General features: G+C 51.6%; 2 protein-coding genes across 8 annotated transcripts; both read left to right on the plus strand.

Moving 5' to 3' along the window:
• The first annotated feature begins 3,700 nt into the window (after positions 1–3,700).
• INTS5 (integrator complex subunit 5) lies at positions 3,701–8,692 on the plus strand. Its single transcript, XM_002721005.5, has 2 exons — positions 3,701–3,930; positions 5,549–8,692. The coding sequence occupies exons 1-2, from the start codon at positions 3,851–3,853 to the stop codon at positions 8,523–8,525; spliced, it is 3,057 nt and encodes a 1,018-aa protein (XP_002721051.1). The 5' UTR covers positions 3,701–3,850; the 3' UTR covers positions 8,526–8,692.
• A 141-nt stretch (positions 8,693–8,833) lies between these two features.
• GANAB (glucosidase II alpha subunit) lies at positions 8,834–27,322 on the plus strand. Of its 7 annotated transcripts, none has more exons than XM_070069476.1 (25): positions 8,834–8,992; positions 12,081–12,185; positions 12,316–12,424; positions 12,666–12,793; positions 16,547–16,726; positions 17,174–17,239; positions 18,057–18,126; positions 18,299–18,386; positions 18,473–18,569; positions 19,120–19,300; positions 19,866–20,019; positions 20,205–20,440; positions 20,534–20,660; positions 20,764–20,843; positions 21,044–21,187; positions 21,321–21,417; positions 21,732–21,833; positions 21,987–22,230; positions 24,788–24,852; positions 25,032–25,108; positions 25,214–25,288; positions 25,456–25,569; positions 25,692–25,804; positions 25,942–26,042; positions 26,177–27,322. In XM_070069476.1, the coding sequence occupies exons 1-25, from the start codon at positions 8,955–8,957 to the stop codon at positions 26,284–26,286; spliced, it is 2,901 nt and encodes a 966-aa protein (XP_069925577.1). In that variant the 5' UTR covers positions 8,834–8,954; the 3' UTR covers positions 26,287–27,322. The 7 variants fall into 7 exon arrangements, with proteins under 7 accessions (XP_069925577.1, XP_051689030.1, XP_051689031.1 ...); XM_051833070.2 differs by having other exon boundaries at positions 8,864–8,992; positions 18,057–18,130; positions 18,303–18,386; XM_070069490.1 differs by having other exon boundaries at positions 8,947–8,992; positions 17,083–17,239; positions 18,057–18,130; positions 18,303–18,386.
• Positions 27,323–27,425: the final 103 nt, after the last annotated feature.

The following is a 27,425-nucleotide window of genomic DNA, read 5'->3' on the forward strand; positions in this document are numbered from 1 at the left end:
AGTTTTGTTAATTTGTTTGAAAGGCAGAGTTACAAAGAGATGGAGAGAGAGAGAGGTCTTCCATCCACTGGTTCATTTCCCAAATGCTTTTGTTCATCAGCAGGAAGCTAGATTGGAAGTGGAGGAATCAGGATTCGAACCAGTACCCATATGGGATGACTGTGTTGCTGGCAATTGCTTAACCTGCTGCACCACAATGCTAGCCCTAGACAACACTTTTTTTTTTTAAAGATCGATTTATTTGATAGGCAGAATGTCAGAGAGAGAAAGAGCTCTTCCATCTGATGGTTCATGCCTCAAATAGCTGCAACCACTAGGCCTGATCGAAGCTGAAGCTAGAAGCCAGGAACTCCAGCTGGGTCTCCCATGTGTGGGGCAGGAACCCAAGTCCTTGGGCCATCCTCTCTGCTCTCCTAGGTACATTAGCAGGAATCTGCTCCGGAAGTGCAGAGTGGCTAGCACTCAAACCAGCAGGCATCTCATGGCACCTGCTGCACCATGAAACCTGACCACTATGGACTGTTGTTTTGGTGATCCGAGTGAGGCCTAAGAATTCTTTCAATTTTCTGTTATTTTTTCATGTGTGAATTGTGCCTCTTCAAGGTGATCTCTATGTGCCTGGATGCACATGCTTTGAACACGTCCTTGCTTTCTGGCAAGGAACAGTTATGTTCCAGGCTCACCTACTACTTCCCCTGCCCACGGACTTGGAATCAGCCATTTGTGGACAGTATTACATCCAGTTTTGAAAACAGAAAGGGGCCGGTGCCGCGGCTCACTAGGCTAATCCTCCACCTAGTGGCACCGGCACACCGGGTTCTAGTCCCTGTCGGGGCGCCGGATTCTTTCCCGGTTGCCCCTCTTCCAGGCCAGCTCTCTGCTGTGGCCCAGGAAGGCAGTGGAGGATGGCCCAAGTGCTTGGGCCCTGCACCCCATGGGAGACCAGGAGAGACACCTGGCTCCTGGCTTCGGATCAGTGCGGTGCGCCAGCTGCAGCGCGCCAGCCGGTGGCTATTGGAGGGTGAACCAACGGCAAAAGGAAGACCTTTCTCTCTGTCTCTCTCTCTCACTATCCACTCTGCCTGTCAAAACAAACAAACAAACAAACAAACACAGACAGGAGGGGCCGGCGCTTTGGTGCAGCAGGTAAACGCCCTGGCCTGAAGCGCCAGCATCCCATATGGGTATCATTTCGAGTCCCGGCTGCTCCACTTCCAATCCAGCTCTCTGCTGTGACCTGGGAAAGCAGTAGAAGATGGCCCAAGTCCTTGGGCCCCTGCACCCACGTGGGAGACCCAGAGGAAGCTCCTGGCTCCTGGCTTCGATCAGCACAGCTCCGGCCACTGTGGCCAATTGAGGAGTGAATCATCGATGGAAGCTCTCTCTCTGCCTCTCCTCTCTCTCTGTGTGATTCTGACTTTCAAATAAATAAATATTTAAAAAAAGAAAACAGAAAGGAAAAGTGTTTAAACTGTATGCGGATGCAGAAAGGAGAGGACGGGTGAGGAAAGATGCTCAACATCTTGGTATACCCTTCATAATTTTGTTCTACTCTGTGCCAAGAGGCTATGTTCAAGGAATTGTCAGAAGTTGAGTGTAGCTCAGAGTGGAGTGAAAAAGGGGGAAGCTGAAAAGAAATGAAGTTGAAGAGGAAGGCAAGGGCCAAAACATTTAGTGCCAGTAGGGAATTTGAATTTTATTTTAATTTTTCCCTAAGTATAATGAGGACTATTAAAGTTGCGTTTCAATTTGTATTTTCATTATGGAAGAATCTCAACCATACCTAAAAGTAGAGAAATTACTACTTATCACCCAACCTCTACTCATCCCATTTTCCAAACTTATTTCCAAACTACCACTACATTTAAATAGACATTGTCTTAAACATTTTTAAAAATGAATAAAAGGGGGACAACACTGTGGTGCAGTGCCAGCATCCCATATGGGCACCAGTTCAAGTCCCAGCTGTTCCACTTCCAATCCCGCTCTCTGCTATGGTCTTGGAAAGCAGTGGGAGATGGCCCAAGATGTGGGCTCCAGGCTCCTGGCTTTGGACTGACCCAGCTCCAGCCATTGCAGCCATTTGGGGAGAGAACCAGTGGATGTAAGACTTCTCTCTCTCTCTGCCTCTGCATCTCTGTGACTCTGCCTTTCAAGTAAATAAATAAATCTTAAAAAAAAAAAAACCTGAATTGAAAAAAAAATTAATGAAGAAAAAGACAAATAGACATTGTCTTCCAGTTTCCTTTGCATTTTCCATCCCATCTTCCCATTAGACATCAGTAACAGACAACTTTTATTTAAGCGATTTGCTGTGCTGCAAATACTGTTCTAAGTCTTTTGCATTTATTATTAGTGCATTAACCCCACAACCAGACTCTGAGGCAGATACTGTAACTATCCCATTTTACTGATATGGGAGCCAAAATCTGGTAAAGTCATTTGTCCATCAGTGACAGAGCTTGTATGTAAGCAGAGTCCGGATGGCATCTCCTCACCTTTGTCATTCAAAGAGGAGTTTCTGTATCTGATATGCTAAGCCATTGAAATAAATATCTTAAGTTATCTTCACCAGGAGTTTGTGAGATAGATGTATCATGTTCTCTTTACTGTGGAGGAAATGGGTGCAAACAGCTGAGTCATTTGCTCAGGGTTATTTTGCTAATAAATGGCAGACATAAGTCTGAATCAACCCACCTCCAAAATGAACACCCTTAAACCGTGAGGTCCTGAGGCCAGCACTGTGGTGGAGCAGATTAAGCCACCGCCCGTGTGACACCAGCATCCCATACGGGCACCAGTTAAGTCCCAGCAGCTCCTCTTCTGATCCAGCTTCCTGTTATGTTCCTGGGAAAGGAGCAGAAAGGTGGCCCAAGTCCTTGTGCTCCTGCCACCCACGTGGGAGACCCAGATGAAGCTCCAGGCTCCTGACTTTGGCCTGGCCCAGCCCTGACTGTTGTGGGCATTTGGGGAGTGAACTAATAGATGGAAGATATCTCTCAGTTTCTCTCTCTGTCATCTGCCTTTCAAGTAGATGAAAATAAACACTTAAAAAAGGACATAGATCGATCGACAGATAGATGCTGAAGCTTACCATTGCAGACACTGAGTGCTACGTAGTGACCATATTGTTGTGTTTCAATTTTCATAAACCTAGGAGGTAGTTGTACTACTACCTCCTCGTTTCCTGAAGAGGAACTAGGCATAGGGTTTTAACTAAAGGACACAGCTAGTAAGTGGAGTAGCTGGCAGTTGACCTGGGGAGGGCTCTGCGAGCAGTTTTGCTAACTGTAACTGTTAACTCCCAGGTATGGGGGTTGATACAAGGATGTTTCTACCTCCCACTGGGGGACAACTCTGGCCTAGCACAGTTTGCTTTGGGCTCCTTATCATTCCTTTTTTTTTTTTCTGTTTATCTTCTGAATTTCCTTTTCATGTCTTCTCTGCTTCCCCTTGCCTACTTTTTAATTGTTTATTACATTGCCACTGTTTATTGATTAAAATGTTTCTTAATGTTTCCTTTATTAAGAGCTCATGAGTTGAACATCTGCATTTTGGGCGTTAGGAACAACAATGAAATCCCACCGTGAATGAGCTGATGAGCTTTATTCCGTCTGTTGTCAGTGACTCTTTAGGAAAAAAAAAAAAAAAAAAAAAAGGGTGTGTTGAGGGCGTGTGCCCTTCCCGCTGTCATCGACGCGGTGCGGAACCAATGTATGAGGGTTGCGGACATCGCCGGATTGGTTTTCCTGAGAGGCCTCGTCGCTGGTTCCTTTCTGGGTTCCCGTCACCGCGCATGCGCCGCCTGCGCTCCGTCGCTCCCGCCTCGGGCTCAGGCTAGGGCTCCGGGATGTCCGCGTTGTGCGACCCTCCCGGGGCCCCAGGGCCTCCCGGGCCTGCCCCGGCCACCCACGGTCCCGCGCCTCTCAGGTAGTCAGAGCCCCTGGCATCTTCCCCCACCTCGCGGCCCCGCGCCGATCCTCAGCCTTCTGGGCTGAAACCCGGCTCCTACCTCGAGAACTCGCGTCAGGGTTCTCCGGGATTCCTGGTCGGGTCCTCGCAGAACTCAGGGACTGCCTCACCAAAACGCCGGGCTGCAGGGCCCGCGCCAGCAAGACCTCGATTCCGCCTACCCCTAGACCCCGACGCCCAGCTGCCCTGGAGCCCGGCCTTGCCCTGGCGGGAGTCGGAGCAGAACTCTGGGAACCCAGCAGCCCTGCCCCTTTTAGTCCCGAGGGAACCCCGGGCCCCGACTTCGTAGAGACTCCCGGCCCAGAAACCCGCTGATGCTTCCTCTAGCCTTTCCCTGGCCCTCTAACGGAGTCACTGCACTCGCCTTGGATTGTGTTGTCTGTGTGTGTGTGTGTGTGTGTGTGTGTGTTTGAGGGACCGGAGAGACATGGCACAGCCGGAGCCTTAGCCCCTTGCCTCCTCCCCGAACACTGGCTTCCGTACCTCAGAACCTGTATGTTTCGGGAGTGGAAGGGTTGAAAAGCAGGACCCTGTCTGTGCTTGGGACGCCCTCGTTCCCAGGCTCGTTGAGGCTGGGGTCGCTGGTGGTGGTTGATGTGTGGGTGATTAGGATGCTTGCGGAGTGTGGGCAGACATGAGCTGGGAGGGAGGAAGAGCCCTTAGTAAGGAACTTACATTTCTCTTTGCAGGAAGATTGCAGGGTGCTTGTGTTGTTGGGGAAGGAGGGGAGCGTGTGTGTAAGGCTGGGGAGGTGTTACAGGAACACGAGTGCTTCCCATATATCAGGTGCCTCCACAGAAGGAGATTCAGTGTAGAGCGAGCCCGGAGGTGGTTCCCAATTCTTGAATATGTAGTCTGCTTGCTTAACCTTGGTTTCCTTATCTGTGAAATGCGATTATGGTAATTCTTGATTGAACTGTTGTCAGGATTGAAATAAATACATAGAGCATACTTAAAAGAATACCTGACACATTCTAAGAGTTAACTATTATTGCTATTGTCGTTGTTATTATTGAAAGAAAAATGGCATTTGTTGAGTGATTAGTGTGAACCAGGTGTGGTACTTAAATGATGATCAAATGGCATTGGTTTTGACTCATGTAGATTTTTGAACTAATTTAAATATTTATTTATTCATTCATGTTTATTTGAAAGGCAGACAGAAAGATCTTCTGTCCGCTGGTTCACTCCCCAAATGCTTGAAACACAGGGATTGGGCCAGGCCCAAACCCAGGTCCTGGAACTCAGCCCAGGAATCTCATTTGGGTGGCAGGGAACAAGTACTTAGGTCATCACCTGCTGCCTCCCAGGATGAGCATCAGTAGGAAGCTGGCTCAGAGGCAGAGCTGACTTGAACCCAGGCACTCCGATATGGGATGTGGGCATCTTGAGCCTTATCTTAGTTGCTGCCCCAAATGTCCACCCCTAGATGTGGTACTTAAGAGCTTTAGAAACCTTTTTTACTGAGAAAGGTATAATATTATCCTTATTTTACACAGAAAGAAACCAAAGCTCACAGAGGAAATGTAACTTGCCTAATATAATATCTAAGTCCATTTCTTTTGTTTTCTTACAGTGCTCAGGAGCTGTCCCAGGAAATCAAGGCTTTTCTGACTGGCGTAGACCCCATTCTGGGCCACCAGCTCACAGCCCGGGAACATGCTCGCTGTGGCCTTCTCCTGCTCCGCTCCTTGCCACCTGCTCGGGCTGCTGTGCTTGACCACTTGAGAGGTGTCTTTGATGAGAGTGTCCGGGCCCATCTGGCCACCCTGGATGAAAGCCCTGTGGCTGGTCCACCTCATCTCCGGCCACCTCCACCCTCTCATGTCCCTGCTGGGGGACCTGGTCTAGAGGATGTGGTGCAGGAAGTACAGCAGGTGCTGTCTGAGTTTATCCGGGCCAACCCGAAGGCCTGGGCGCCTGTTATCAGCGCATGGTCCATCGATCTCATGGGGCAGCTGAGCAGTACATACTCGGGCCAGCACCAGCGTGTGCCCCACGCCACAGGCTCTCTGAACGAACTGCTGCAGCTGTGGATGGGCTGCAGGGCTACCCGCACACTGATGGACATCTACGTGCAGTGCCTCTCAGCTCTCATTGGTAGCTGCCCGGATGCGTGTGTGGATGCCTTGCTGGACACCTCTGTCCAGCATTCCCCACACTTTGACTGGGTTGTAGCACATATTGGCTCCTCTTTTCCTGGCACTATCATCTCCCGCGTCCTCTCCTGTGGCCTTAAGGACTTCTGTGTCCATGGTGGGGCTGGAGGCGGAGCTGGTGGTAGTGGTGGAAGCTCTTCTCAGACCCCCTCTACAGACCCCTTCCCTGGATCTCCTGCCATCCCTGGGGAGAAACGGGTACCCAAGATTGCCTCAGTTGTAGGCATCCTAGGGCACCTGGCCTCCCGCCATGGAGACAGCATTCGACGAGAGCTCCTGCGGATGTTCCATGATAGCCTGGCAGGGGGCACTGGGGGCCGGAGTGGGGACCCCTCTCTCCAGGCCACAGTTCCCTTCCTGCTGCAGCTGGCGGTTATGTCACCAGCTTTGTTGGGCACAGTCTCTGGAGAGCTCGTGGACTGCCTCAAGCCTCCAGCTGTGCTGAGCCAGCTACAGCAACACCTGCAGGGTTTCCCCCGAGAGGAGCTGGACAACATGCTGAACCTGGCTGTGCACCTGGTGAGCCAGGCCTCTGGGGCAGGTGCCTACCGCCTGCTGCAGTTCCTGGTGGACACAGCTATGCCTGCCTCGGTCATTACCACCCAGGGCCTGGCTGTGCCAGACACCGTGCGTGAGGCCTGTGACCGGCTGATCCAACTGCTGCTACTGCACCTGCAAAAACTGGTTCATCACCGGGGAGGGTCTCCTGGGGAAGGGGTGCTGGGCCCACCCCCACCTCCCCGCCCGGTGCCCTTTCTAGATGCATTAAGAAACCACGTTGGAGAGCTGTGTGGAGAGACATTACGACTGGAACGGAAGCGCTTCCTCTGGCAGCACCAGCTCTTGGGCCTGCTGTCTGTCTATACGCGGCCAAGCTGTGGACCTGAGGCCCTGGGTCATCTACTGAGCCGAGCCCGAAGCCCCGAAGAGTTGAGTTTGGCTACTCAGTTGTATGCAGGGCTGGTGGTCAGTCTTTCTGGCCTCTTGCCCCTGGCCTTCCGAAGCTGCCTGGCTCGGGTGCACGCAGGGACTTTGCAGCCTCCCTTCACAGCCCGGTTCCTGCGTAACTTAGCACTGCTGGTGGGGTGGGAACAGCAGGGCGGGGAGGGACCTGCAGCCCTAGGGGCTCGGTTTGGGGAGTCGGCCTCGGCTCATCTGTCTGACCTGGCTCCTCTCTTGCTGCATCCTGAGGAGGAAGTAGCCGAAGCTGCTGCCTCCCTCCTGGCCATTTGTCCGTTTCCTCTGGAAGCCCTGTCCCCCTCCCAGCTCCTGGGACTGGTGAGGGCTGGGGTGCACCGCTTCTTTGCTTCTCTGAGGCTGCACGGCCCCCCAGGCGTGGCCTCAGCCTCCCAGCTTCTCACCCGCCTCTCTCAGACCTCCGCAGCTGGGCTCAAGGCTGTCCTGCAGCTCCTAGTGGAGGGAGCTTTACATCGGGGCAACACAGAACTGTTCGGAGGGGAAGTGGATGGGGACAATGAGACTCTCTCAGTTGTCTCGGCTCCTTTGGCTTCTGCCTCCCTGTTGGACACAAATCGCCGGCACACTGCGGCTGTGCCAGGTCCTGGAGGCATCTGGTCTGTGTTCCATGCTGGAGTCATCGGCCGTGGATTAAAGCCGCCCAAGTCTGTCCAGTCACGAAATCAGCAGGAAGTGATCTATAACACCCAGAGCCTCCTCAGCCTCCTGGTCCACTGCTGCAGTGCCTCTGGGGGCAATGAATGTGGAGGATTCTGGGGGGCTCCCACCCTGAGCCCAGAGGCAGCCAAAGCAGTGGCAGTGACCTTGGTGGAGAGTGTGTGTCCTGATGCAGCTGGTGCTGAGCTGGCCTGGCCCCCCGAGGAGCATGCTCGGGCCACCGTGGAGCGGGATCTCCGCATTGGCCGGCGCTTCAGGGAACAGCCCCTGCTCTTCGAGCTGTTAAAGCTGGTAGCGGCTGCGCCCCCAGCCCTGTGCTACTGCTCTGTGCTGCTGCGGGGGTTGCTGGCCGCCCTCCTGGGCCATTGGGAAGCCTCTCGACACCCTGATACAGCCCACTCTCCCTGGCACTTGGAGGCATCCTGCACCCTGGTGGCTGTCATGGCAGAGGGAAGCCTCCTGCCACCAGCACTGGGTAATATGCACGAGGTATTTAGCCAACTGGCACCTTTCGAAGTGCGTCTGCTGCTGCTCAGTGTCTGGGGCTTTCTCCGGGAGCATGGGCCCTTGCCCCAGAAGTTCATCTTCCAGTCGGAGCGTGGCCGCTTCATCCGGGACTTCTCCAGGGAGGGTGGGGGTGAGGGTGGCCCCCATCTAGCTGTGTTGCACAGTGTCCTCCACCGCAACATCGATCGCCTGGGCCTTTTCTCTGGCCGTTTCCAGGCACCTTCATCCACCCTCCTTCGGCAGGGGACGTAGCCTTTCCCAGCTCCAGAAACGAGGGAGGTTGAGCAGTGAGAAAAGGGACTAAGGTGCTACTGAAGGGTGGAAGTTTCTCTTCTAAGTCCTTGGCCTAAAGGGAGCTGTCACTTTTTTCCTCCCCCACCAGTTTTTCTAAATAAAAATTTGCCGAGTTGAGAAAAACAGTCCAATGCTTCCGTCTGATCCTGAGAACCCGCTAAGTCGGACAGCACCCCAAACTGGACATTCCCGCCCCCTGCCTCTAAGCCCGCCCCTGGCCCAGCCCCCTTAGGGGAGTTTAGAGTGCGCGCTCAGCCAATAGGACAGTCGTCAGGCCGCGCTCTGGCTCGACCAATTAGAGGGCCGGAAGGGGCGGGCGCTCACATACGTGGCTCAAGCGCGCAGGGGGAGGGGAGGCCCGGGGTCAAGGAGCAAACCCGGCACAAGATGGCGGCGGTAGCGGCAGTGGCGGCGCGTAGGAGGCGGTGAGGAGCCCGGAATCCCGGGGCGCTCCCGGGACGTCCCTAGACCCCCAGAGCCCTATACCCCCCTTCTTGAATGTCCCCCTGTTCACCCCTGGCTTCGCGAGGATCCTTTGTCCCTTGGAAGCGGCTTCAGGCGTCTCCAGCCTCCCCGCGGTAGATCCGCGCGACGTTGGGGCCCTAGCCTCTGGGGCTCCAAGCTCTGGCCCAGAGGCTTAAAGAAGGCCACACATGTGTGCTCTTGGCCTTGGCCGTTCTCGGCCGCCGCTCTCCCTTGGGGACTCGCGGCGGTCTATGCCGCGGTCTCCTTCCTGCAGTGCGCGGGGCGGTCGGGGGGGATGAGACGTGGCCCAGCCTGGGGCAGGCAACTGCCCTGTGGCCCTTTGGCTGGGGTGGAAGCACCGCGGCTGGCCGTGCTGCCCGTGCTGCCCTTCTTGCCGTCCCCTCCTCCCCCATCCGGCGTCGGACCCTCCCCTGCCGTTGTCTTCACGTGGGCACCTGCCCTGGCTAGTGACCTGTCCACGGTTGCTGGACACGGCTGGGGCAGGATCCAGTAAGTTCGCAGTCTGCCTGGATGGTGTTGCTCAGACCCCACACGTTTGAATGGTTTGGTCTGCGCTTTCGAGTTTACATTACTGAAACAAAAAAAGGTTCGAAGCACATCCTCGCGCCGCAAAGCATTTACCAGGATCTAACGGATGTACTGGGCCGGGAGAGGCATGTACTGTCAGCGGCAATGAGAAGAGGCGTGGACCATAAAACTCAGCCTTCTGGAAGTCTGTGATGTGAAACAGTAAACAGGTGCAGCTTGCCCTGCGGCTCGTTCCTGCTTTGGCTTCATGAACACCTCTTGTGGGTGTTCAGTGCATCCCTGAGTTCCTGGGGTGTTCCAGCAGGTCAGAGCTGAAAGGTCCTTTAGAAATCCTGTCCCTGTTGGTGTCTCCTCAAACCTGTTTTGCATTCTGCAAATAGGGCTCCAGAGAGTATGTACGTTTAACTCACTGTACCTGCTCTGGGCAGGTGGATGTGGGTGGGTCTGCGGCCACTTCTCGGGTGCTGGCCCCCACGCCTTACTGTTGTGTGTTCCTGGTAGCACTTTTTCCTGCTTGTTCTGCTGGTACTTAGTTCCTGCTGAGAACACAGTGCCTCGTGTTTTCTTCACTCCTCTTTCTGGCCTGGTGTGCAGCGCTTGCTTTGCACATTCTTCTGGAGCTCAAAGGCTGCCTGTGTTCTCCCAGAAATTTTCCTTACCTTGAGCTCTCAAGAGGATTCTGAGACTAATGCTAGATACAGTGTATGGTAGGCCCTGGCTTAAGCTGCCCTGTTACAGGTTGCAAAGTTTTGTTGCTTAGAAGTAGCCTGTCTCCCCTGCCTGCCCCACCTTCACTTTGGAACACTTTCTCAGAGTGTGCTCCGGATCCCTCACATCAGAGTCCCCACAAAAGCATGTTTAAAATGCAGATGCCCAAGGCTTGGGAATCTTCATTTAACAAGCACCAGAGGTGATTCTTAACAGACAATAAAATAGAAGAACCTCTGTTTAGTATTTATGAATGAATATATCCCTAAAGTAACTTTTTAAAATAAGCCTATTAGTTCCTATTGTTTCATCGGCTGGCATGTTGGAGAAGGGACAGTTTGTGATGACTTCTTGGGATGGTGATGGTCCCTGGTGGGGCCGGCTCCGTTCATCCTGCTGGTGGTTGGTAGGAATGCAGAGCACTCGGGGCTCAGTGCACTTTTGCTGTCATATTCTTTTCAGCCTTAGGTAGTAATGGTGGTAATTTGTCCTTTTATTTCTTGAGGTTTATTTATTTGAATGGCAGAGAAGGAAAGTGAGAGACAGAGATGTCTTCCATCTGCTGGTTTAGTCTTCAAATGCCTGCAACATTTGGAACTGGGCCACACCAAATTCAGGAGAGAGAGAGAAATGAATAAATCTTCCATCTACTGGTTCACTCCCCAAATACCTACTACATTCAGTGGTGCAGGCCAGGCCCAGTCCAGGAGCCAGGAATTCTGTCTAGGTCTATCACTTGGGTAGTAGCAACACAAATATTTGGGTCATTGTCTGTTGCCTTCCTAGCTCCTTAGCAGGAAACTGGATCCAGAACAAAGGAGTTAAGACTTCACCTGGCACTCCTTGATGGGATGAGGGCATCTTAAGCTGCTGTTTAACTTGCTATGCCCTAGCTCCACCCTTGGTTAATTGTCTTGAGGATGGACGAGTGGAGATCAGAGGAGCAGGATCCCTAAGGTGCTAGGGAAGTTGAGACCCTGGTAGGGGGCCGGTGCTGTTGCATAGCAGGTAAAGCCACCACCTGCAGTGCTGGCATTCCATATGGGCGCTGGTTGGAGACCCAGCTGCTGTACTTCCAATCCAGCTCTCTGCAATGGCCTGCGAAAGCAATGGAAGATGGCGCAGGTCCTTGGGCCCTTGTACCCATGTGGGAGACGCGGAGGAAGCTCCTACCTCCTGGCTTCGGATCAGCACAGCTCCAGCCATTGTGGCCAGTTGGGGAGTAGACCAGCAGATGGAAGACCTCTCTCTCTCTCTCTCTCTCTCTCTGCGCCTCTGCCTCTGCCTCTCTGTAACTCTGCATTTCAAATAAATACATAAATCTTAAAAAAAAAAAAAAAAAAAAAGACCCTGGTAACTAGGACCATCAGGCTAGAGGTACATCTTGACTTTTTAACTCTGTTCCACCCAATGCCATACCCAGGGAAAGGCACAGCTTGCTTTGTTTCTCTGTTCCACATGTGTGGTACCACGACCATTTCCTCTGGGACTAGCTATTACTGCTGCTTTCCTCTGAGACGCTGATGTAACCAGAGTCAATACGAGGGCCCCTGAAGGCCAGAGATCCTTTGTCCACCTCCTCTGCTTTGTGAAGGGAAGGTGGGAGTGAGCTGACTGCTCAGGCCTGGCCCGTCGCCACATGCATTCTGCCTTTTCTGTTCAGTGACCGCAGCCTTTCTTCCCTTTCCTGAGCTGCCTTCTAGGATCGTGATAGGAAGAAGTCTTCCCTCTTGGTGGTGGAGTCCTCCCTGACCGCTGTGTTGATTGTCCCTCTGTCCTTCTTCTCTGCAGGTCTTGGGCAGGTTTGGTACTGGCTTCTTTAGGGGTCTGCCTGGGGATTGCCCTTGCTGTGGATAGAAGCAACTTCAAGACTTGTGAAGAAAGTTCCTTCTGCAAGTATGATATTTGTGGGAGAATGGGATGGAAATAGGGTAACGTGGGAGTAGCCTGGGGACCCCGCAAGTATTAGGACCTCGGGACACGGGGGTGCCCTCACACCTTACTTCCTTTCCATTCCACTTGGCAGGAGGCAGCGAAGCATACGGCCAGGCCTCTCTCCATACCGAGCTTTGCTGGACACTCTTCAGCTTGGTCCTGATGCCCTCACGGTTCATCTGATCCACGAGGTCACCAAGGTAAGGGGAGACAAGGACAAGTGTGGTGGGTGTGGACACATGGCTAAGGGATACTTTTGGAAGAGGGAACCTGTAGCAGACATCCTGTCCTAGCTTAATCTTGGGACTTTGTGAATAAATTTGCTTTCAGTTTCTTTAAGCAAAGGGCTCAGAGGAGGAGACCTCTCGGGAGGAGATGGGTTCAGAAGGCATTTCTTGGTGTAGCTCTTCTTTTTCCAGATCCAAACCTCTGTCCCCGTAGGTATTACTGGTGCTGGAACTCCAGGGGCTTCAGAAGAACATGACTCGCATCAGGATTGATGAGCTGGAGCCCCTGCGGCCCCGATACCGTGTGCCAGATGTTTTGGTGGCTGATCCTCCCACAGCTCGGTAAATTTTTTCTTTTCAACTTTTATTTATTTATTTAATTTTTTTAAGAGAGAGAGTTCCCATCTGCTGTTTCATTCACTGAATACCTGCATCCCCTGAAAGTAACTGGGGCTGTGCTAGACTGAAACCAGGTTCCAGGAGCTCAGTCCAAGTCTCCCACATGGGTGGTAGGAACTCAACTACTTGAGTTATCGCTGCTGCCTCCCAAAGTCTGCATTAGCAGGATGCTGGAGTCAGCAGCTGGAACTTAGACTTCAACCCAAGTACGCTGTTGGGGGATACTGGCATCTTAACTGCTAGGCTAAGTGCCTGCTCCAGCTTAGTAAATTTTTACTGAGAAAATACCCATCTCCATGTCTCTTTTCTCCCTTCTACTGAACCTTTTTTTTTTTTTTTTTTTGGTTGCTGACTTTCTTTTTTTAGATTTATTTATTTATTTGAAAGTCAGAGTTACACAGAGATAGAAGGAGAGGGGGTGGAGGGGGAGGAGGAGGTTCTTCATCCGCTTGTTTACTCCCCAGATGGCCGCAATGGCCGGAGCTGCGCCGATCCGGAGCTAGGAGCCAGGAGCCTCCTCTGGGTCTCCCATGCGGGTGAGGGGGCCCAAGGACCTGGACCATCTTCCTCTGCTATCCCAGGCCATAGCAGAGAGCTGGATAGGAAGAGGAGCAGCCGGGTCTTGAACCGGCGCCCATATAGGATGCTGGTGCTTCAGGCCAGGACTTTAACCCACTGTGCCACAGTGCTGGCCCCTTTGGTGGCTGACTTTCTTTCCCACATGAGGGTATTAGTTGAGTGAGCACTTTACCCCTCTCCCAACCTTTCCTCATGTCTTCCTCTGTTTCACTTACCTTCTTATTCACCCGTTTTTTATTCATTCAGCAAGCAGGTATCGCTTTCTCTTCTGTGCCAGGCCTCAGCTTGGTGCTGGTGTTAAAACAAGAAATAAGGCACAAATCTTGCCTTTCAGGAATACAGTATCTCCCTGGTTCATTTGTTGCTTATCTGTTTTTCTCTCTTTCATCCTTTCTTTTAGGAGCCCTCACATTCTTGAGTTAAGACACATTGTTATCCTTGTTCCATTGTAGCATGCGTGTGCGCTACAGATTTATGTATTTCTTTATTTGAAATGCAACTATAGAAAAGGAGAAACAGAGACAAAAAGAAAGATCTTCTATCCATTGGTTCACTCCCCCAAATGGCCCTGATTTTGAGGCTGGGCCTGGCAGAAGCCAGGAGGCTGGAACACCATCTGTTTCTCCCACATGAGTGGCAGAGACCCAAGCACTTGGGCCGTCTTCTACTTCCTCAGGTGTATTAGCAGAGAGCTGGATTAGAAGTGGAGCGCCTGGGGCTTGAACTGATGCTCATATTGATGCTGGTGTCATGGGCAGCAGCCTAAAGCTGCGCCATAACACCAGTCCCTTGGCTTGTCTCATAATACATAATTTAGGAAATAGCATCATAAAACCTCTACTTGATAAACCCTATCAATCTTCCTCCTAGTTCAACCATGTACTTCCCACTGTCTCTGACTCTCCAAGAAGTGATTGCTATTCTGAAGTTTATCATTACTTCATGTTTTTTGTTCTTAGAGTTATATTGTGTGTGTATGTGTGTAAATGCTGTAGATATATGCTTATGTAATAAATTATGTGGCTTTGTTTTTGAGAGTTATAGGGAATGTATCTTAGTGATCTTAGAGAATGTGATCTGGAGTTCCTCTTTTCATAACTGTTCTGTTGCATGTCTCTCCTGTTCATTCATTTTTACTGCTGTGTAGTATTATGTTGCTTGAGCACACTCCAGCTTACCTGTATATTTCCATATTTATAGGTATTAAGGTTGTTTCCAGTGTTTTGCTGCCCAAAGTGTTGACATGGACATTCTTGTCCATGTCTCCTGTTGTCCTTGTGCAAGACTTTCTCTTTGGGTTATGACTAGGAGAGGTACTGTAGGGTTGTGGAGCATGAGGATGATCAACTTTTAAGATAAAACCAAAGGGGTTTGCTAATTTGCACTTCCACCAGCAGTTTACAGGAGAGCTTATCGATCTGCATGCTCTCCAAAACTCATGGCACCGTTGGACTTAATTTTTGTCAGTAGAATGGGTATAAAACAGCACATGGTAGTCTTCGTTTGGTTGTTGGTGTTTCCCAGTTAATGAGTTGAGCATCTCTTTCTGCTATACTGTTCTGTGAGTTGGTCATTCACAACTTTTGCCCATTGTTCTTTTATGTTGTCTGTCCTCATTAATTTATAGAACTCATTAAATAGTCCCAATACTGATTCTTTGCCACTTATTTGTATTGCTGCTATCTTTTTCTAGGGTGTAGTTTATTTTTGATTTCCTAAAGGTATCTTTGAAAATAAAAATCTTTTGGGAGTAGGCTTATGGTACAGTGGGTTAAACTGCTAAGTGGGATGCGTGCATCCCATTTTGGGGTACTTGAGATCAAGTCCTGTATCTGCTGCTGATCCAGCTTCCTGCTAATGTGCCTAAAAGACAGCAGACAGTGGTCCAAGTACTTCGGTTCCTGCCATTCACATGGGAGACCAGGATGGAGTTCTGGCTCCTGGCTTCAGCACTGGAATGTACAGTGGTTGGATGATCTCTGCCTCCCTCTCCCCATCTCCCTCCCTCCTTCTCTGCCACTCTGCCTTTAAAATAAACTGTTAACTACAAATAAGCAAATAAAAGCACTATATCTCAGAATTGTTTTAGATTGCAAGTATATTCTTTTTTTTTTTTTTTTTTTTGACAGGCAGAATGGACAGTGAGAGAGAGAGACAGAGAGAAAGGTCTTCCTTTGCCATTGGTTCACCCTCCAATGGCCGCCGTGGCCGGCGCACCACGCTGATCCGAAGGCAGGAGCCAGGTACTTATCCTGGTCTCCCATGCGGTGCAGGGCCCAAGGACCTGGGCCATCCTCCACTGCACTCCCTGGCCACAGTAGAGAGCTGGCCTGGAAGAGGGGCAACCGGGACAGAATCTAGTGCCCCGACTGGGATTAGAACCCGGTGTGCCGGCGCCGCAAGGCGGAGGATTAGCCAGTGAGCCGCGGCGCCAGCTCGCAAGTATATTCTTAGAGTTCCTGTATCCACGGCACCACTTTCCCTTGCAGTTAACAACACTGTGGTTCCTTGTACCTGATGAATTAGTAGTGAGTCATTACACGTAACCAAAGTCTACATTTTGTGTTTCCTTAGTTTTTACCTAATGAACTTCTTGTGTTACAGAGTCCCTTCCAGGATGCCATATTGTATTTATATTTATTTGTCACACCTGACATAGTTTCTGACTTTTCTTGTTCTTTGTTATCCTAAATATGCCTTATGATAAATAGAAATCCCTAATCTTAATGCTGTTAGATGTGTCAGTCTTTTATCTTCTAGTGTTAGTATTTCTTATATTGTTTAGGATTATAAATAATCCTTCTCTATTTCAAGGTCAGAAAAATATTCGTTTATATTCTAGAATTTTTATTACTAAGTCGTGATCTTTCTGGAATTGATATGTGTATCTGGTATGAGGTAAGAACATGACACCATTTTTTTTCCTTTCTGGGAAATCTTTTTTTTCCTATCCCACTAGTCTTTGTTTCTTCAATATCTGCCATGCCATCTTTCTTAATTTCAAAGTTCTGAGTGTGCTTGGGCCTTCATTTGTTCCTCCACTGTGACCACACTGTGACTCCTAGCAGTCCCTCCTTCTGAACTATTGTGACTGTATCCCCTTTGATCCCTTCTCAGGCTTTCTATCTCTGGCCGTGATGACAATAGTGTGGAGCTAACAGTGGCTGAGGGACCCTACAAAATCATCTTGACGGCAAAGCCTTTCCGCCTTGACCTGCTAGAAGACCGCAGCCTGCTGCTCAGTGTCAATGCCCGAGGACTCATGGGTTTTGAGCACCAGAGGGCCCGCAGGGTCCCGTGAGTACTACATTCAGGACTACAGGGAACCTAACCTGGAAGGGCCTAGGGATGTTATGGGGTTTGGTGCTTTAGTTCCCGGTGGGGGGGGGGGACAGGGTGGGGCCTGGGGGCTGGGAGGAGCTGTCTAGCAGGGAGGGCAGGAATCAGACCTGGGTTGCAGTTTCCTCCATCTCCTGTACAGGCCAGGAGACAGTCGCTTTTTGTCCCTGAGCTGTACCCTGGGCATCTCCTCTGGGAGTCCTGCCTGGGTCTGCCTCTCCCTCCTCCCCTTCTCATATCATCACATTTCCCAAATTTATTTTCTTTCTTTTTATTTTTTATTTTTTGGTTTCTTTCCCCCCCATCTCTGGAAGTTTGTCTACTGAAACTCACTTTTATGTTTCTGTTTTTGTGTTGGTTTTGTGCCTCCTTTTCCCCTTCCCCACCCATCTCCTCCTGCCCCAGTTTCTCGGATAGAGTTAGTCTCACGCTCGGTAGCATGTGGGATAAGATCAAGAACCTTTTCTCTAGGTAAATCCATTTGGCTATTGGTACTGTATCTGTTCCTGTGCCCTTACCCACCCTTTACTCTGGCCCTCGGGGGAACATGCCCATGACCCTTTCATGCCCTCTCCTTTGCTTACCCCTGTTCTCAGCTATGTGGTATCTAAGTCCCCTGTTGGCCTGACTGGGAGCCCCCTGGGAGAAGGAAAATGAAATGTTTGCAGTCCTTAAGGAATGTAGGAAGCTTACTGCTATGCCAGTGGGTGGAGTGGTGCTGCCTGTGACTGGGATTCCTGGCTTTCAGCCAGGGTGCACTTGAGTTTCTGGGCAGAGTTGCTTGCCAGCTGCCCTTGAAAAGCATCCTTTGGCAGACCCCTTGAAGTCCTTGTGTATAGCCATAGGGACTTGCTGTAGTATGACCTACTTGCTTTTGCAAATCCCTGTGTTGGGCCAGGAGGCTGAGGCCCAGTGAGGGCACTTGAGGCCAGATTCTCAATGGAGGCACCAAAAGCCAGGACTAGCATTCAGAACCCAGGCCCTGAGCCACTCTGCCTGTCCCTTCTGAGATGCTGGCAGAAGCCGGTGATTAGGGCCTTTGTGCAGAAGGTACTTCCTGGTGGCATTTACTCCTCATTTCCCTTTCTCATCCCTCCACCCTGTACCCCCCTCTTTTGTGAACTTACCTGCTCACTGGGGGTCCCTCTCCAACCTTTAACATTCAGTCCCTTCCTCCATTGCTTTCGTTCCTTTGGACCCTTGGCTCTCTATTCCCCCACCCCTCCTTCCACTAGCCCCTCGTCCCTGCCCCCTCTGGATTGGAGCAGACAGCTCTCCTACCTTCCAGGCAAGGATCAAAAGACCCAGCTGAGGGCGATGAGGCCCAGCCCGAGGAGATGCCTGAGGATGGTGACAAGGCAAGTAGGAGTGGGTGGGTGGTTGGAGGATGAGGCTGGCTGGGAGGCTGGAGGGAAAGACCCACGAGAAACTTGAGCTTAGTGTTGCCCTCAGGGATGGAATTTAGAAAATGAGAGGGGCAAGAGAGAGAACTGGTTATGATTGGGTAGTGGTTCACTTTCCTCCTTACAGCCAGAGGAGACCCAGGGGAAGGCAGAGAAAGATGAGCCAGGAGCCTGGGAGGAGACATTCAAAACTCACTCTGACAGCAAGCCACATGGTGAGGGGCTGGGAGAGCCGAGGGCAGGGGCACAGGGAGTCCTTTGCTGAGCCGAGGCCCTGAGCTCATCCTTTGCTTTCTTGTAGGTCCCACGTCTGTGGGTCTGGACTTCTCTCTGCCAGGCATGGAACATGTATATGGAATCCCTGAGCATGCAGACAGCCTGAGGCTCAAGGTCACTGAGTGAGTTCCATGGTGACAGCAGGGTCGGGGGGAAGGAGAGCAGGAAGAAGTTGGGGGCTTGGGGAGGTGTGTGTGCAGATTCAGTGCTCAGACTGGGGTGATCACTGCCCATGCCTGACTGGCCTTTGTTGATCAGAAAACTCTTTGAGAAAGGGCAGGGGGCCAAGCTTTGTGACACAGTGGGTTAAACTGCTGCTGGGGATGCCCACATCCTTTATTGGAGTGCTGATTCGAGTTCAAAGCCTAGCTACTCTGCTTCCGATCTGGTTCCCTGCTGAGGTGCTTGGGAGGCAGCAGATGATGACCCAAGCTTTTGCCACCTATGCGGGAGACCCAAATGGAGTTTCAGGCTCCTGGCTTCTGCATGAACCAGCAGATGGGAGATCTCTCTGTTTGTTACTCTCCTCTGTGTCACTCTGCTTTTAAAAAAAAAAAAAAAAAAAGGAAGGACAGAGGAGCCAGTTCTTATGGCATACCTGTGTCGTTGGGGTGAGGGTTGCATGTTGCACAGGCTGGGGCCAGTTATTACCCCAAGTTTATGTGTTTGTAGAGATGGGGAGCCGTATCGCCTCTACAATTTGGATGTGTTCCAGTACGAGCTGTACAACCCCATGGCCCTCTATGGGTCTGTGCCTGTGCTCTTGGCTCATAATCCTCATCGTGACTTGGGCATCTTCTGGCTTAATGCGGCAGAGACCTGGGTCGATATATCGTCTAACACTGCAGGGAAGGTATGAGCACGGGTCCTGGGAGAAGGGAGGGAGGGAGTTGTCAGGCCTTGAGGCAGATGGGTATACTAAGGACATTGGCTTTGAAGCTAATGTGGGATAAAGGTGGGATAGCCTCTTTGGGGACTGAGTGAGAGAGGGGGTCCTGGGTCTTGGTGGACGGCATTTGAGTTTTCCAGTCACTCCTCACACACATGGGGAAGGCATTGCCCTTTCCAGACTGAGGGCTTTGCGTCTCAGTACATTATGTGCTGGGCACTCTTCTAGATGCTGCAGGTGTGCTGAGCTTGATCAGGGAAGGGGGAGACACATTAAACAGGGAGAAGGGAAGGCAGCTGAGCTCAGGGGAGTAGGTGCTAAGGAGGAGCTGACACAGTCCCATGGAGAGGGTGGTGGCGGTGCTTAAATAGTATGGTCTGGGAATGCTTCACTGAGATGACGTTCCATCTCAGACCAAAGTAAGTTTTTTGGAGTCAGCTGTGTGAGTGCTCTAAGGAGAGAAGCGATGCTTCTGTCTTGGGGTTGGGAAATGAGAACGCAGGTGTCTGATCTCTGATCCCCTGTACAGACCTTGTTTGGGAAGATGCTGGACTACTTGCAAGGCTCTGGGGAGACCCCACAGACAGATGTCCGCTGGATGTCAGAAAGCGGCATTATCGATGTCTTCCTGCTGCTTGGGCCTTCCGTCTTTGATGTCTTTCGGCAGTACGCTAGCCTCACAGGTACCTGGTGTCCTCACTGTCGATGGCCTTATATTTCTGCCCTTGTCTTGAGAGGGCTGGTTCTGTGCCCCAGCCTGTTTGCCAGCCCTTTGCCCTTCAACCTCTCTTAATTTCTGGGTTGCCCCCATTGGCCCCAGGTTGGACCTGATCCCCATTGTGACCCCCATCCCTCAATGAACCTGCAGGCACCCAGGCATTGCCCCCGCTCTTCTCCCTGGGCTACCACCAGAGCCGCTGGAACTACCGGGACGAGGCTGATGTGCTGGAAGTGGATCAGGGCTTTGATGATCACAACATGCCCTGCGACGTCATCTGGCTGGACATCGAACATGCTGACGGCAAGCGGTACTTCACCTGGGACCCCAGCCGCTTCCCACAGCCGCGCGCCATGCTAGAGCACTTGGCCTCCAAGAGGCGGAAGGTAAAAGGGCTGTGGCCGTGGTTGATCTCCACAGGGAAGGCTAAGGCAGAATAGCTCTGGAGAGCTCTAACCACTCATGTTCCTTTACCCCAGCTGGTGGCCATTGTGGACCCCCACATCAAGGTGGACTCTAACTACCGAGTTCATGAAGAGCTACGGAACCAGGGGCTGTACATTAAAACTCGGGACGGCTCTGACTACGAGGGTTGGTGCTGGCCAGGTAGGCAAGCCCAGAAATGAGGGAGAAACAACTGAGAGGCCACAGAGGTAGAATGGTAGCGCTTTGGTCCCGTGGGTTCACAGCCACCCTTACGCTCTCGCAGGCTCAGCTGGTTACCCTGACTTCACTAATCCCATGATGAGGACCTGGTGGGCTCACATGTTCAACTTTGACAATTATGAGGTAGGAAAGGCCTCTCCCCATGACCTGTTCCATCTTTCCTACCCTGCCTCCCCACATACGTCTTCTCTGCTTGGCACCTGCTGTTTTGATTGGTTGCCTGTAACTTATCAGGGACTTCTGATGATCCTGGGAGCTCTCTGCTCTGACAGTTTGTCTTACTCTCTTGCCTTTCCATTTGTATTTTCTGCCTGTATCCCCAGGGCTCAGCTCCCAACCTCTACATCTGGAATGACATGAATGAACCATCTGTGTTCAATGGTCCTGAGGTCACCATGCTCAAAGATGCCCAGCATTATGGTGGCTGGGAGCACCGGGATGTCCATAATATCTATGGCTTCTATGTGGTAAGGGGCTGGGAGAAGAGTTGGTGAAAAGGGGGAATATAGGGCTCAGAGACTGAGTTCCTGGGCACTTGCAACAGGTGATGGATGTCTTTTGCTCCTCACTGTCCCTCTTCTCTCCCCTCTCCCTTCCTAGCACATGGCGACTGCTGATGGGCTAATACTGCGTTCCGGGGGCGTAGAACGCCCCTTTGTCCTGAGTAGGGCTTTCTTCGCTGGCTCCCAGCGCTTTGGTAAGATTTGGAGAATGAGAACTAACGCAGAGGGCTGTGAAGGGCGGATGGCAGGAGCCCTGAGTCTAGGCTTGGCTTTCTGAGAAACCTATCCATGCCCCATCCTCTGAGAGCAGCACCCTTCCCACTTGTGCATTTTAAGGGGAGCCAGAGAGTGGGAGGTCCAGTCCTTGTTCAGGGGCTCTTATGAACTCTGCCATCTTCAGCAGAGTCCTGGGGGGCCCAGAGTAGATGTGGCAGGTCAGAGGAATGGGCTGTAGAAAAGGCTGAGTCCCTTCTCGGTGTGCAACCTCCCTCCCTCTTGTGTTCTGCAGGTGCAGTGTGGACAGGGGACAACACTGCAGAGTGGGACCATTTGAAGATCACTATCCCTATGTGTCTCAGCCTGGGTCTGGTGGGACTTACCTTCTGTGGGGGTAAGAGGAGGAGGAATTTGGGAGGGGGCAAAGTAGAGGGCCCACAGCCTAGGCCTGGGCAGAGCCCAGAGTCTAGGGTGGGCCTTGGGAAGCTCCTCAGCAAGCACCTCTGCTCACCCACCTTTCTGAACTCTTTCTTCGACCCCTCCCCAGCGGATGTGGGCGGCTTCTTCAGAAATTCAGAGCCAGAGCTGCTTGTGCGCTGGTACCAGATGGGTGCATACCAGCCATTCTTCCGGGCACATGCCCACCTGGACACTGGGCGGCGAGAGCCTTGGCTGTTATCCTCTCAGCACCAAGACATAATCCGGGATGCCCTAGGCCAGCGATATTCCCTGCTGCCTTTCTGGTACACCCTCTTCTATCAGGCCCATCGTGAAGGGGTTCCTGTCATGAGGTAAGTCATTCACTGAGTCTGTGTAGAGTGGGTTGAGGTGGCTAGGGGACAGTAGAGAGTGAACCACATCTCTGGGCCTCTTACTTCATTTGCCAGGTCCTTGTGAAGAAGGGAGTCTCATTTAAAGATCAAGAGTGAAGGGCGGCCGGCGCCGCAGCTCACTAGGCTAATCCTCCGCCTTGCGGCGCCGGCACACCGGGTTCTAGTCCCAGTCGGGGCGCCGGATTCTGTCCCGGTTGCCCCTCTTCCAGGCCAGCTCTCTGCTGTGGCCAGAGAGGGCAGTGGAGGATGGCCCAAGTCCTTGGGCCCTGCACCCCATGGGAGACCAGGAGAAGCACCTGGCTCCTGGCTTCGGATCAGTGCGGTGCGCCGGCCGCGGCGGCCATTGGAGGGTGAACCAACGGCAAAGGAAGACCTTTCTCTCTGTCTCTCTCTCTCACTGTCCACTCTGCCTGTTTAAAAAAAAAAAAAAGAGTGAAGGGCAAAGTAACAGGATTAACAACAGTGAATATTTAAAGAAAATTGCCAACAGTGATGAGTTGTTTGACAAAAATAAAACTGAGTAATGGGATTAGGGGAATCACAAAAAGACTTGAGAAGAAGGCCAAGTTAGATGAGGTCTGAAAGATGAGTGACTGACTTTTGGGAGCTAGAGGAAGAATATTGCAGGCTGAAGGGACCACAGGTGCAAAAAAAAGAGCCAGTAATCTGATCCCAGCGGGCCTGGCAGGCCGGGGCACTGAAGTGTATGAGGAGGCTGCTGAAAGACTGCTGTGCAGAGCAGTTGGATGAGTGGGCAGGGGAGCGGAGGCGAGAGCAGTGTTAGGGAGTGAAACGAGCTGACCAGGGTGGTCTTTCGTAGCTGAAGCCTGAACCCCAACTGCTGCAAGCTTCTGAGTCTTACCCTATTCTTCAACAAAAAGTTATTATGAAAGAGATCTTACATCTGTTGGTTCTTTTCCAAATGCCCACAACAGCCAGGACTGGGCCAGGCTGAAACCAAGAACTGGGAACTCAATTTGGGTCTCCCACAGGAGACAGGGACCCAGCTACTTGAGCACATTGCCGGCTGTCTTTGAAGGTTCATGTCAGCAGGAAGCCAGATTTGGGGAGCAGGGCCAGGACTTGAAGGCAGGCACTGTGATATGGACATCCTAAGTGGTGTCCTATTTTTTGTTTTTTAACAAAACAAAATTTTATTTGAAAGAGTTACAGAGAGGGAGTCTGCTGGTTTGTTCCCCAAATGGCTGCAATGGCCAGGGCTGGGCCAGACTGAAGCCATGAGCTTCATCTGGGTCTCCATGTGGGTGCAGAGACCCAAGAACTTGGACCATCTTCCACTGCTTTCCCAGGTGCATCAGCCAGGAACTAGATTGGAAGTGGAGCATTCAGGACTTGAACCAGAGCCCATATGGGATGCCAGCACCGCAGGCAGCAGCTTAACCCGCAATAACATAGTGCTAGCCCCAAGTGTCTTAACTGCTAGGTGTAGTGCTCCCCTGCTCCAGTCCCAGTTCTATTCTCTTTTTTTAAAAAATTTATTTTATTTTATTTATTTGAAAAGCAGTTACAGACCGAGAGGGAGAGGTAGGTCTTCTGTCCACTAATTCACCCACCAGATGGCCACATCGTCCAGGTCTGGGCCACACTGAAGCCAGGAGTTTCTTCCGGTCTCCTACATGGGTAGCAGGAACCCAAGCATTTGTGCCACTTTTCACTGCTTTCCCAGGCTTGTTAGCAGGGAGCTAGAACAGAAGGGGGAACATCCAGGACACAATCTGTTGCCTATATGGGAAACTGGTGTGATAGGCAGAGGCCTTACCCATTATAACACAATGCCAGCCTCCCCCACCACCCTTTTAAAAATATTTATTTGAAAGAGAGGGAGGGACTGGCACTGTGGCGCAGTGGGTTAAAGCCATGGCCTGAAGTGCTGGCATCCCACATGGGTACCAGTTCTAGTCCTGGCTGCTCCTCTTCCGATCCAGCTCTCTGCTGTGGCTTGGGATAGCAGTAGAAGATGACCCAGGTCCTTGGACCCCTGCACCCACATGGGAGACGCAGAAGAAGCTCCTGGCTTCAGATCGGCGCAGTTCCAGCTGTTGTGGCCATCTGGGGGAGTGAACCAGCAGATGGAAGACCTTTTTCTCTCTCTCTACCTCTCTCTGTAACTCTGTCTTTCAAATAAATCTTAAAAAAAAAAAGAGAGAGACAGAGCAGGAGAGAGATCTTCCATCCTTTGGTTCACTCCAGAAATGACTGGAATGGTCAGAGCTAGATCAGGCTGAAACTGTGATCCTGGAATTCCATCTGTGTTTCCCATGTGGTCCAGGGGCCCAAGCACCAGGGTCATCCTCCACTGCATTCCCAGGTGCATTAGCAGAGAGCTGGACTGGAATTGCAGCAGCTGAGACTTGAACCGGCACCCATATGGGATGCACAGTGGCTTAACTCATTGCACCACAACGCTGGCTCTGGCAGTGCTATTATTAATTCTTGCAGATGTATATTTGACTTCTTATAAAACAAATACCTTCCTTTCTCGCCTCCTTCCTAGGCCCATGTGGGTGCACTATCCTCAAGACGTGACTACCTTCAGTATAGACGATCAGTTCCTACTTGGTGAGAGATGGGGAGAATGTTTTGGTGGTGGTTGAGGTAGGGCTGAGAAGCGTTTGTGGGCACTCTGTAGATGCCTGGGGTGAATGAGTGCAGCTGGTGGTGCAAGAGGACGGGCACTTGGGTGGTCTCAGGCCTGGGAACTGATCCCTCCTTTCAGAGTTGATTCTGTTGTGCTTCAGGGGACGCACTGCTGGTTCACCCTGTATCCGACTCTGGGGCCCATGGTGTGCAGGTCTATCTGCCTGGCCAGGGGGAGGTAAGTTAAGGAAGGTTGTGGTAAAGATAGTGGGAGCCAAAGGAGCAGACAGAATGGGGCATCCGCGTTGAGCAACCGATTATCATACTCCTCTGTCACCTTTAGGTGTGGTACGACGTTCAGAGCTACCAGAAGCATCATGGTCCCCAGACCCTGTACCTGCCTGTAACTCTAAGCAGTGTGAGTATTTCTGGCCCAGCTGCCAGCTCCATCTGCCTGTGGGTTTCCAGAAGGGGAAAAGGGTGTGCTTTGGGATCCAGTACCTGAGTGGGCACAGATGGGCAAGAGCAACAGATGCCATGGGGTTGCAGAGGAGGGCCTTCATTGCAGCTCTGCTCCTTCCCCAGATTCCTGTGTTCCAGCGTGGAGGGACAATCGTGCCTCGATGGATGCGAGTGCGCCGTTCTTCAGACTGCATGAAGGATGACCCCCTCACTCTCTTTGTTGCACTCAGCCCCCAGGTAAGTGTGCAGGCAGGATGCGTCTTCAGCTGTCGGCCCACCTCCCTATGACTCAGTGCTCTGGAGATGTGCCCTTTGCCCCCTCTTGGGCTGAGGCACTCACCTGCTCTATTTCTGCTCAGGGTACAGCCCAAGGAGAACTCTTTTTGGATGATGGGCACACGTTCAACTATCAGACTCGCCAGGAATTCCTGCTGCGTCGATTCTCATTCTCTGGCAACACCCTTGTTTCCAGGTAACGGGGTACCCTCTGTGGGGTGCTGGGCCTTGGGATACACAGTTCACCTGGCTTCTGACCTGGCTTTGGGTCTCGCTCTTCCTTCTGCTCTGACAAATTATCCCTTGATGAGCATCTGTTTTTGGCACCTTCAGCTCAGCAGATGCCAAAGGCCACTTTGAGACCCCAATTTGGATTGAGCGTGTGGTGATCATGGGGGCTGGAAAGCCAGCAGCCGTGGTACTCCAGACAAAAGGTGAGTGCCCAGTCCATCTGCCTGGATGGGCAAAGAGGGGAAGCGGGTATAGTTGGGGATGTCTTTGTCTCTGGGAAAGCAGTTGCTGTCCTTTGCCTAATACTGTAACTGTGATGCTCCTCTTCCTCCGCCAGGATCTCCTGAAAGCCGCCTAGAGTTCCAGCATGACCCTGAGACCTCTGTGTTGATTCTGCGCAAGCCTGGTGTCAATGTGGCCTCTGACTGGAGCATTCAGCTGCGATAACCCTAGGGGTGTTCTGGGTTGGGAAGAGGTGAAGCAGTGGGAAGAGTTATCCTTTCTTCTGCTTTGGAGTTTGACACACACACACACACACACACACATACATACACACCCTAGCCTTGACCTTCCTTATCCCAAGACCCAGATTCTGCCAACATCTGGGCAGGATGAGAGGGTTGTCCCTGGTCTCCAAATTCCTCTTGTGATCTCTTGAGCCGTCCCACTTGGTTGATACCAAGCCTTTCCCTTTGTCCTGCCCGCCACCCCAACCTCCTGTTGCTCTAACTGGAGCACATCGACTTAGGAAGACATGAGGACCACAGGGCCCTTGCCTTGCCTTCTTGGGGGCCCTCAATCTCCTACAGGCCCTAATTCATTCATACCTCTTGTGTTGATGCCGTTTCCTGGAAGATGAAGACTCTGAGCTTTAAGGCTCCTTCTGTCTTTGCTCTTCTTCCCCACCACACTGCTTTCCCGTCCCTCCTTTTATTTCTTCCTCCTGACACTACCCTGTCAGCCATCCATTTTTTATGCCCCACTGATACACTGGGACCACCTTTTTACCTGTAAGGGATGAATGGATCAAAGGAGTGAGGTTGCTGGAGAACACCCTCTTCTCTCTCATCCCCACATTTCCTTTCCCCAATTCCTTCTAGAGCTGCTGCAGTTCTGATGGGGGCAGTTCTACCTCCCCTGTCCCTTGGGGGAAAAAAGTTTCTACGCCTCCTTAAGAGGGGATGGGCATTAAACTTCTTTTGCCCCCTTCTTGTCCCCTTGAGGGGCATTCAAGATGGAGAAATCAGTTGTGGTTTCATTGAATCACGAACACCTGTATTTATTGCTGGGAAAAGGCTGAGGGTGGGGGGAGATGATCATGTGTGCCCAGGGCTGGCCAGAAGCCCTGGGTGGGGTGGGGTGGGGAAAGACTAATGGAGAATGAATGGGAATATTTGTGGGAATTCTTTTTACTTCTTGGCCCCCAGCTGTGACAGGTTTTGATAAAAGGAAAAACAATAAAGAAACCATAAGTAACTGTCAAGTGTCTGGATTCTAGGTGTACCTGAGCCATATATCCTAGAAGCCAAAGAGCCTGACATTTTCACCAGGCTTCAGCTTAAGTCTCATTTGCGCATCAGTTAGCT

The sequence above is a fragment of the Oryctolagus cuniculus genome, chromosome 1 (genome assembly GCF_964237555.1).
Source record: "Oryctolagus cuniculus chromosome 1, mOryCun1.1, whole genome shotgun sequence".
Lineage (NCBI taxonomy): Eukaryota > Metazoa > Chordata > Mammalia > Lagomorpha > Leporidae > Oryctolagus > Oryctolagus cuniculus.

What these genes read in the sequence shown, in the direction of transcription:
- INTS5 (XM_002721005.5), top strand. Translation starts at nt 3,851, where the DNA reads ATGTCCGCGTTGTGCGACCCTCCCGGGGCCCCAGGGCCTCCCGGGCCT. An exon ending in CACGGTCCCGCGCCTCTCAG is followed by an intron (nt 3,931 to 5,548) that starts GTAGTCAGAGCC and finishes GTTTTCTTACAG; the next exon opens with TGCTCAGGAGCTGTCCCAGG.
- GANAB (XM_070069476.1), top strand. Translation starts at nt 8,955, where the DNA reads ATGGCGGCGGTAGCGGCAGTGGCGGCGCGTAGGAGGCG. An exon ending in CTGAGGCTCAAGGTCACTGA is followed by an intron (nt 18,570 to 19,119) that starts GTGAGTTCCATG and finishes ATGTGTTTGTAG; the next exon opens with AGATGGGGAGCCGTATCGCC. An exon ending in AGACGATCAGTTCCTACTTG is followed by an intron (nt 24,853 to 25,031) that starts GTGAGAGATGGG and finishes GTTGTGCTTCAG; the next exon opens with GGGACGCACTGCTGGTTCAC.